The sequence below is a fragment of the Curcuma longa genome, unplaced genomic scaffold (assembly GCF_044706935.1).
Source record: "Curcuma longa cultivar G26 ecotype Majalengka, Jawa Barat unplaced genomic scaffold, ITB_CL_G26_1.1 contig_16518, whole genome shotgun sequence".
NCBI classification, from domain to species: domain Eukaryota; kingdom Viridiplantae; phylum Streptophyta; class Magnoliopsida; order Zingiberales; family Zingiberaceae; genus Curcuma; species Curcuma longa.
This window is the reverse complement of record NW_027430376.1, coordinates 34,935-44,888: the sequence shown is the minus strand read 5'-3', so window position 1 is coordinate 44,888 and position 9,954 is coordinate 34,935. Positions and strand designations below refer to the sequence as shown.

The following is a 9,954-nucleotide window of genomic DNA, read 5'->3' as shown; positions in this document are numbered from 1 at the left end:
TAAGTGATTTTGGCAAAGTTTATGTAATTTTGATCAAGTTGATAAAAGTATTTTAATATAATAATATTTTGTATATAATAATTTTAATTAAAGTGAAATAGTTAATTTTTTACCTTTAACAACTAGTAGCTACTAAAATAACACTGAAATAAAGATATTTTAGATATAAAATATCTAATGGGACGTCCTTTTAACTTTTTTGAATTTTAAAGGAACACTATTTTTGAATTTTACTTATTTTTATATTTTTTTAGATTTTCTTTTATTGCGTTGAGAATTATAATGTTCTATAGAAAACAAAAACATAAACAAATTGACTTCTATGGCATTTCCTTTGATCACCAGTTTTAAAACTTTCAATATTTCATATATGTAGACAGCTCTATAGTTCTCTTTTGGTGTTCTTACTTCTATTTAAGTTGCTCTTACTTTCAACACCTATTAATTTTGTCGCATATTGGAATCGAAAACTTCATTGTTGTAGGGATTTTGAGGGGCTTTCTATAGTTTTTCTCGGTCCTTTTCCTCCTCTAATAGTTGAAGTAATAACTTGGAGGAGGAAAAGGTTGGAGGCTAGGAAAATAAATAAAAAATTTAAATTAATCACTATCTAGTCAACTAGACAATGTTTAATTAATCACTCAGTTAAGTCACAACCAAATTTAAGACTCATTTTTAGTTACATTGTGAATAATTAGTTGACTAAAGATTGTATTGAACATGATGTTTGAATTTTTTTTTTAGCTATGTTTTGTTGGTGCAATTGACTTCTAGTCAAGGTTGACTAGTTGATTAAGTTCAAATTGACTCGAGTTGAATTTCGATGTTTAATTAATATGTTAATTGATCAAGTGAAATGTCAAGTAAGTTAAGATTAATTGGATACTTGATAAACAATTAATAGATTAGTTTGATTAAGAGTTAAGTAAGTCGAGGTTGAATATATACTTGACAAAGAAGTGAAAAGTCCAAGTGAGTCACTGTTGACTAAATATGTGATGATCAAAAGTCCAACATGGAGTTAGCACAAGACGAAAAGTTCAAGTGAGTCACGATTGATTGGACACTTAATGATTGAAAGTCCAATATGAAGTTGGCACAAAAAGAAAGTCCAAGTGGATCACGGTTGATCGGACACTTAACGATCGGGAGTTAATAGGGAGTTGACATAAACGTGAAGTCCTAGCAATTCAAGGTTGACTAGATGTTAGACAATGAGGAAGTTCCGAAAGGTCAATGTTAACCAGATGCTAGGCAATAAGAAATTTTGATAGGTCAAGGTTGATCGGATGTTAGGCAAAGGAAGTTCTAGTAGATTGAAGTCAACTGGATATTGACAAGATGAGTATTCGATTTTGATAAGGTTAAAACGGGAGTATTAGTTGATTGATATAGTATATTGATCGAATAATGATCGTAAATCCCAAAACATAGGGTTGCTACAGTACTGATACATTGTTGTTGCGGTGCTACTACAGTATTGTTGCAATGTGATAAACAATAATTGTAAGCTAGTTTGCTATAGTAACAATCAATTGATGAGTTGTATCAGTCGACTGATAACACTTTAATAGTGTACAGAAGTTTTAAAAATCGACTAAAAACTCGACTAATGGCATCAATCGATTGATGACACTATAGCAGCATACAGAAACTTCAAAAATCGATTGAAAAACTTGACTGATGGCATTAGTCAACTGATGACACTATAACAGCGAACAAAAGCTTCAGAAATCGATTGAAAATATTAATCGATTGATGATAGATATCAGTTGATTGATGATAGATATCAATCGATTGATTTCAATTAAAAATCGAACAGAAGCAAATTGCTTCGATTGCAGAATTCGACTGATTAGATAACAGTCGATTGATCGATGGAAATCTATTTCGACCTAAAGGCTATAAAAGGCAAGATTGAAAATCAGATAGTTCCAAAATTCTAAAACTATCTTAAAACATATGGGGGAGTTCTCTAGGTAAAACTAGGCACATTCTAGATGTTTCACTCACTTTGTACTCATGTTAATACAATCATATCATACCTTAAGTGATCAAACTTAACCCTAATGTTTGATGTATTAAACAAAGGGTTCAAGTTAAATTTACTTATATTTCTAATGTATTAAAATACATAATTTTTTTGACATGACTAAGGTTGGCTATTAACTTGATGGCTTGAGGTTCGATAGAGATCTGAAAAAAAGGATATTATGAGATATCTAAGAGATTGTAGAAAGAGAAACATGAGGTGACAATGTTAACAACAACAAAAAAAAAATGACCTATAGGTAAAAAGTAAAGGATGATATAAAAAAAATGAACTAAAGGTTTGATGCATTTTTACGAGGAGATCTATGACCTAATACCTATTGGTCCTAACAATCTTATTTTCCTTGGTAAAGTGCACCTAAACCTTAAAGCTTATGCTTTTGGAGTCTTAGTTTTTGCTTCCTTAAGTCTTCCTTCACTTGTGAGTCATTTTTAGATGACTAAGGTTCAATTTCTTCAAGTCAAGTTTTCTATTATCATTACTTGAAGTTGATTTCAAAAAATTTCTCTAATTTTTGTTTTCTGATAGGAGCAGTCCCCCATGGTTGTCATCATCATAAATATTATCTTAAAATTAGTGAATGAAATCAATTATCAATTGGAGGAGGTAAATCACTGTAACTAAGAAGTAACCTTTTGGTTCTATCATGATGGAAAACCGTGATGAAATCGTTGTACCAAGGTGCAAGGGATTTACACTCCGCTAGCTCTAGGAATTGACCCCTCGTTCATTGTGCAAGTAAACCATCCACTTACCATCTCGGCTAAGCCCGTGAAAGCAATTCGTCAACCATACACACCCACAACACATTTATCACAGAGATCAAACTGTGCTTAAGAAACAATACCCAAGTATTGCAGATCGAACGACTAAAGAACAATTATAATGCTTACAATGCTCCAAATATAATGCTCGAGAAGAGCTACACATCTAATGATACTACAACTGTGGCCACAACCTGTTTGTTAGTTTGAGCAACAAAGCTTTCTCAGAAGAAGTTTCCTCAGATAAAACTCAGTAGCAAGCCTTAGCTACATCATCAAAGTAGGAATGTTCCATAGCTTTCTTAGCAGAAATCCTCTTTGAGGGCTCATACTTTAGCATCTTCTGCAAGATTGATAATATTCAAATGAAACTTACAAGAAGTTTAGAGCACAAACAGAAGTACGAAAAAAAAAAAACTAATTTAGATCTTCCCTATGAACTAAATCATGCACAAACAGAAAAGAACAGCAATAATCTGTCTACTGAACTGCAACATACCGAGAGAAGGTCTAGCCCATTGGGATCAAGGCCAGGTACCGCTGATGAAAGATCCTTTGGGCTCCACTGTGGATACTCATGCCAATTTGCTAGTTTACTTAATCCTGGCCAAACTTCTTCATTTGGCGTACCAAGTAACCTGTATCAGCAATGTAATCACCAACTTAGCCTAGAAACCTAACTGAAAAAAAATGATTTTTTGATTGAGAAGAAATTTACCTGAAGATGTGAAGAAGCTGCTGCAGCTCGGAATCACCAGGAAACAGTGGCTGGGTCGTGACTAGTTCAGCTACAATTGAAAAGAAGGCACGAAGGAGGAAGAAAAGATAAGCAAGTTTTTGATGAAGTCCAACATTATAGAAATCACGACCAAAGATTCTTACCAAACACACAGCCGACCGACCACATATCAACCGGTGTCGAATAGTGTGTGGCACCGAGCAGCACTTCTGGAGCTCGATACCACAGGGTTAAGATCTGAAACAGAGTTAAAAAGAGATTTGAGTTGCAATTTGTTCATGTAAAAAGAAAAAAATATCACATTTTTCCAAAATATGCTGAAAAAGATATATGACCTCGTGCGTGTATTTCTTGAGGGGAATGGTGAAAGCACGACTGAGTCCAAGATCCGCAACTTTTAGCATCATAGTCTTGCGGTCCATTAAAAGATTGTGAGGCTTAAGATCTCTGCACAATTAAGAAGGAGCAAATTATTCAACAAGATCTTATCTTTAACATACTGAAACAAAGAATCGCTGATAATCAATGAATTTTTTCCAACCTGTGCAACACTCCATGACCATGACAGAATGAAATTCCTTTGCAGAGTTGATACATCAAAATCTACAGGAAGAGACCTTGTGAGAATCTAACAGTACCGTAATTTATCAAATATTTAGTGCCCTATCTCTAGTGGAAGCAGAGAAATTTTCTGCCCTAAAATTCATGTTGTTGATGTACTATTGACGGCTTTTAAAGAAACCTTTCAAGAAACAGAGAATAATCATGAAGTTCTTCGACAACCTCTTGGTAACGAGGAGTTCAACAATTTTTGATGCATCATATTGGGCGGTGGAAAAAAAATGCAGCTCTTAAATTAATTTTTACCTTAACCGTCATTGGTGGCATCATTTCATGGCTCTGGCGGAAACTTCTGATGTACTTTTTCAGATCCGTGTCCATGTACTCAAAGACTAGGTAGAGAATGGTTTGCCCCTTCTTGTTCTGGTCTTGCTTCAGATCCAAAAGCCTGGAATCGAAATCACGATTAAGCAAATCGATGAAAATAGTCACGAGAAAACGAAATTTCCACAAATTATTCAATCGTATCAAGAAGATCACCTGACGACATGGGGATCGATGGAAAGCATGCGGAGGAGTGAGACCTCTCGGAGTGTGGTGGGAGGGACTCCCTCGTCATCCTCGGGGAGGCGGGTCTTCTTGAGGGCGACGATCTTGCCGGTGGTCTTCTCCCGCGCCTTGTAGACCTTGCCGTACGTTCCTTCCCCGACCTTCTCCAGCTTCTCGTACGCCTCCATCGCCCGCCCCTGACGTCCTTTGACTGCGTTCGCCATGTCTGCTACTCTACTCGTCTTCTTGTCGGGAGAAATTAGGGTTCGTTTCCCCTTATAATGTGGTCCAACGGCATCGATTGAAAGAAAATAGCCGTTGGCCAACGTTCCTGTGGAAATTTAAATTTTAATTTAAATCTAATGTCATCCTTAATCATTTTTTAATCTAATTTAGAAAGTAATGTAAAGTAAAAGTTATTTAAAAATTTTAAAATGCTCATGGCAATAGTATTTATAATTTCATTATTTGAAAAGAAAATTAGATTAAATAAGAATTTTTTTTATTACGTGATGACTCGACCAAAAGTCAAAATCAAAATAATAAGTTAAGTCCACTTATAATAAATAATAATTGATTGATAATTTAAAATTTAATTATTTAAGATAAAATCTTGAAAACCAATCAACTAATAAAGATAAGAGTCGATTGATGTATTTATCGTTTGATCAATAGATAATGAAAAATCTTAAACAATTATCTGATAATTATTCATAGTTGATTGATGAACAAATCTGCAAGTACATGCTGCTCCGCGTCCAACAATCAACGTCCTATATTTTTCATCTCATCAAAGGGAAACACCTTACAGTACATTAGAAATTGTAGATATTTGGGTAAACCAGAACGCCTCGCAATTTTACTATTGCCTAGCCCGGGGTCATGATAGATTCAAATTTTTTAGACGTATTACCCCATCCTCAAGGGTTTGGATCACTTTTTACGGGCTAGTGGAATCTTTATGCTCAAAACCTTGATTCGAATAGTCAATTATTACTTCCCAAGGAGTGGGAATTGTCATTCTAATCCTTCTAGGCAGATTCCATCCACAAACATAAAATTTATGGCGGACTAATATTGCTCATCATCATTTAGCTATCACAATTCTTTTCTTGATCGCAGACCATATATATAACTTTGGAATTGGGCACAATATCAAAGATCTTTTAGAAGCATATATACCTATAGGGGGTTGATTAGGACACAGACATAAAGGTCTTTACGACACAATCAAGTACCATGATTCAAAATCTAGCAAGGATAAGGACAGGCTTTACAATAGATTGTCGACTGTAGAAATCGGTTGATGGGCGAATTGCTACAAACACTTTCAGATTTATTCGATGAGCCAACCAAATAAAGGTCACTTTAAGATCAGTCTGGTTAGTAAGCGTACGAATACTTAAATTATAAAAAAAATAGAAATTTCATGTCTTCTTAACAGTCGTCGAAATTTCCACCTAAACAACAAATTTGATATTTCTATTGTGCAATAAGTGTTCCGTGTTCATGAAGACACTCAAAAGAGTCCAAAAAATTTTTTAGTAAATTTAGCAAATGGATTGCAAACATATTCAACCTTTCGTGCAAAATGTGTAAGAAAGATAATTGTCAGCACTAATTGCAGATTGATATATTACACACCAACCTAAAATTCTTAATCTAATGCTACTCCAATTTCAGTGCTCGAGAAAAGAGCTACACGACAAATACGATCATCAGTGGCCAAAACAACTCGTTTGTTAGATTGAACACCCAAGCTTCCATGGAGAAAACACCTCAATAGCGAGCTTTATCTACCTCATCAAAGTAAGGGTGCTCCATAGCTTTCTTGGCTGACATTCGCTTCGAAGGCTCATACTGCAACATCTTCTGCAAGTGTGAAGTTCAAATGGAACTTATTAGCGGCACTAAAACTGATCCAGATCCATGTTATTATACAAAGAAGATAATTAAGCTTGCACAAAACTAGCATTACTGTTTCCTGCAAATCTGCACTTACAGAGAGAAGATCTAACCCACTGGCATCCAGGCCAGGCACGGCTGATGAGAGATTCTTAGGACTCCACTGCGGATACTCATGCCAATTTGCTAGTTTACTTACTCCTGGCCAGACTTGTTCACTTGGTGTGCCAAGTAACCTGTATCATCATCGATGTGGTTACCAACTTAGCCTAGCTAAATCTAACAGAATTACAAACCTCTCGTTGAGAAATAAATTTACCTGAAGATGTGAAGAAGCTGTTGTAGCTCAGAGTCACCAGGAAAGAGCGGTTGAGTCGTGACTAGTTCAGCTACAATTGAAAGATAGTTTCAATGTTATTTATACAGGAACCATGTCGTGTCTTGAGAGATAGTTGTTACTTACCGAACACACAGCCAACTGACCACATATCGACCGGTGTCGAATAGTGTGTGGCGCCGAGCAGCACTTCTGGAGCTCGATACCAAAGAGTGAGGATCTGAAACAGTTTGATTGTAAAATAAAGATGATGAACTTCTGAAAAGTCTTAACTTTTTCAATTCCACAAAAGAAAATTGCAATTTTTTCCAGACAATATCATGAAAAAATATATGTATTTGACCTCGTGGGTGTACTTCTTGAGGGGGATCGTGAAAGCACGACTAAGTCCGAGATCCGCAACTTTTAGCATCATCGTCTTGCGATCCATTAAAAGATTGTGGGGTTTAAGATCTCTGCATAATTAAGGAGCGGACGTTTCAACAAGATCTCATTTTTAACCTAGTGAAACAAAGAATAGCTGTATAATCAATGAATTCTGTTTTTTTTTTAATCTTTCAACCTGTGCAACACTCCATGACCATGACAGAAAGCAATTCCTTTGCAGAGTTGATACATCAAAATCTGCAGGAAGAAACCTTATGAGAATCTAATACAAATATCATAAACCGTAATTTGCCAAACATTTAATCCCCGATCTCTAGTGGAAACAGAGAAATCCTGCCCTAAAATCATAAATTCAGATACGATTGACAGGTTCAAAGAAACTTTTCAAGGAGCTGGGTAACGAGGAGATCAACAAATTTGGATGCAATCGCAAGTAGTTTTAAAAAGCAGCAGTTTTTTTTTTTTACCTTGACAGTTATTGCTGGCATCAATTCCTGGCTCTGACGAAAACTTCTGATGTACTTCTTAAGATCCGTGTCCATGTACTCAAAGACAAGGTACAAAATGGTTTGCCCCTCCTTATTCTGGTCTTGCTTCAGATCCAAAAGCCTGGAATCGAAGGCCCGAGCAAACAAATCGATGAAAATAGTCCCAAAAAACGGATTTTTTTTGTTTTTCCCTTTCAAATGTGTTCGTTAATTAGGTTAAGGAAGAGATACCTGACAACGTGCGGGTCGATGGAGAGCATGCGGAGAAGGGAGACCTCTCGGAGCGTGGTGGGAGGCACGCCCTCGTCGTCCTCAGGGAGGCGGGTCTTCTTGAGGGCGACGATCTTGCCGGTTGCCTTCTCCCGCGCCTTGTAGACCTTGCCGTACGTCCCTTCGCCCACCTTCTCAAGCTTCTCGTACGCATCCATCGCCCGACTTTGCTGTCCGTCGACCGTGATCGCCATGCCTACTCCTCTTCTTCTTTGTCTTTCCTTGTCGGAGAAAACTAGGGTTTGTTCATTATATAATGTCGATCGGAAGTCGTAACGAGAAATAGCCGTTGGCTAACGGGCATGTGGAAATTGAATTTGAAAGATTGCGGGGGCCACCTTCCGCAAAGGTTTTTGTAAAAAGTTTTAAAAAGAAAATTTGTAAAAAGATATATTTCGAAGAATAAAATCTTATTTAAAATCAGATTTCATTTACTTCTGGAATTTAGTAATCCTATTTAAATTCTTTATTTTTTACACATAAATACATGAGAAACTTTAAGATTTTTTTTAAATAAAAATATTTATATCTTACAATTTTGATCTATTATTATTGACTAAATGTTTAATTTCTAAATACTTTTGACCAACTAAAATAAATATTTATATCTTTTAATGGTTCAGCCTATCTTGAGCTTGAATTAGTGAGATTAGATTATGTCTATTTAGGAGTGTCAATTGTGTCAGATGCATTCTGATCAGATTGAAATAAAATATTATTAAAAAAATCCTAAGTTGAACTTGATCCGAACCGAATCAAACTCGAAATCAATATGAAATTGTAAATTCGAACCCGTATAACTTAATCAATCCAAAAAAATCCCAAATAATCTAAAAAAACTTTTTTTACTATTTTTTGGATAATTCTATATTTTTATTTTAATATTTTATCACTATTATACTAATATTATATAAAACATCTTAAATTTTAAAATAAAATTTAATTTAATATCAAAAAATCTCCTAAACTCTAAATCTAAGTCAACCTAAATCTGACCCGAATTCGACTCAAATTTAATCCAATCTAAAACTCCTAACCCTATCGAACTCGGAGCGGATAATTATTCATGATATAGTGGATAATTATTTATTCTGTTAATTTATACATGAATATCAAAAATAATGATGCAGTAGTTAATTATTAATTCTGTTGATTCGAACGTGAATATCCAAAATAATGATATACAAATAATTATTGATTTCATTGATTCGAACATGAGTATCAAAAATAACGATGTAGTAGATAATTATTGATTCTTTTAATTTGAATATAATCTTCTAACCCCTATTGATTCAATAAAATAATAGGAGATAGACAACTAAACTCAATATTTAAGAAGAAATGGTGCGCCCGAAAATATCATTGATCAAAACCTATAAATCTAAAATCAACTAAATAATGATTTAAATAAATTCGAGATCTTAAACATTATAAAGATAAAAATACTCTTAAAATCCTAACTTCATAAAAATAATTAAAAAAATTAAAATTGCTCAGGTGTTCCTGCATCAAGTAGCTTTCTCTTATCATCTAACATTTTGATTATCTAAATTGAAGTAAAGCTCACATGCTATAATAGATATACAAGCAGAGCTGACTTAAGGTATAGATTATTAAGGCCTATGCTTAGGGCCCTAATAAATGATTTTTAATTTTTTAATATTAATTTTATTTATTTTTTAAAAAATGCTCTTTTCTTCCTCACTCTTAATGCTTTTAATGAAAATTTTAGATTTTGCATATGACATGTCAATTTTCATAAATTTTAATTAATCATAGTATTTAACTTAGCATGATTCGTAATAAACTTAGATATTATTTTTTAATATAGGAGAATAATCTCTTACATAATTTTTTTAAAAATAGACAGATCATAATCTTTTTTAAAAAATTGGACAGAT

At 34.3% G+C, this 9,954-nt stretch overlaps 2 protein-coding genes across 2 annotated transcripts; both read right to left on the bottom strand.

Moving 5' to 3' along the window:
• Positions 1-3,009: 3,009 nt before the first annotated feature.
• Positions 3,010-4,890, bottom strand: LOC141816407 (cell division control protein 2 homolog D-like). Its single transcript, XM_074704190.1, has 8 exons — positions 4,658-4,890; positions 4,424-4,565; positions 4,098-4,159; positions 3,892-4,003; positions 3,700-3,793; positions 3,536-3,605; positions 3,317-3,455; positions 3,010-3,160 (listed from the first exon to the last, which is right to left on the bottom strand). The coding sequence occupies exons 1-8, from the start codon at positions 4,888-4,890 to the stop codon at positions 3,068-3,070; spliced, it is 945 nt and encodes a 314-aa protein (XP_074560291.1). The 3' UTR covers positions 3,010-3,067.
• A 1,384-nt stretch (positions 4,891-6,274) lies between these two features.
• Positions 6,275-8,247, bottom strand: LOC141816406 (cyclin-dependent kinase B2-1-like). The gene is made up of 8 exons (XM_074704189.1): positions 8,015-8,247; positions 7,763-7,904; positions 7,471-7,532; positions 7,252-7,363; positions 7,035-7,128; positions 6,891-6,960; positions 6,669-6,807; positions 6,275-6,538 (listed from the first exon to the last, which is right to left on the bottom strand). The coding sequence occupies exons 1-8, from the start codon at positions 8,245-8,247 to the stop codon at positions 6,446-6,448; spliced, it is 945 nt and encodes a 314-aa protein (XP_074560290.1). The 3' UTR covers positions 6,275-6,445.
• Between the last annotated feature and the right edge of the window lie 1,707 nt (positions 8,248-9,954).

Excerpts from the sequence above, each read along its gene's own strand:
- LOC141816406 (XM_074704189.1), bottom strand. The coding sequence starts at position 8,247 with ATGGCGATCACGGTCGACGGACAGCAAAGTCGGGCGATGGATGCGTAC. Across the intron at positions 7,533-7,762 it reads TGCCAGCAATAACTGTCAAG|ATTTTGATGTATCAACTCTG; the intron begins GTAAAAAAAAAA and ends TTCTTCCTGCAG. Across the intron at positions 6,808-6,890 it reads CAGCTTCTTCACATCTTCAG|GTTACTTGGCACACCAAGTG; the intron begins GTAAATTTATTT and ends ATGATGATACAG.
- LOC141816407 (XM_074704190.1), bottom strand. The coding sequence starts at position 4,890 with ATGGCGAACGCAGTCAAAGGACGTCAGGGGCGGGCGATGGAGGCGTAC. Across the intron at positions 3,794-3,891 it reads TCAAGAAATACACGCACGAG|ATCTTAACCCTGTGGTATCG; the intron begins GTCATATATCTT and ends ACTCTGTTTCAG. Across the intron at positions 3,456-3,535 it reads CAGCTTCTTCACATCTTCAG|GTTACTTGGTACGCCAAATG; the intron begins GTAAATTTCTTC and ends TTGCTGATACAG.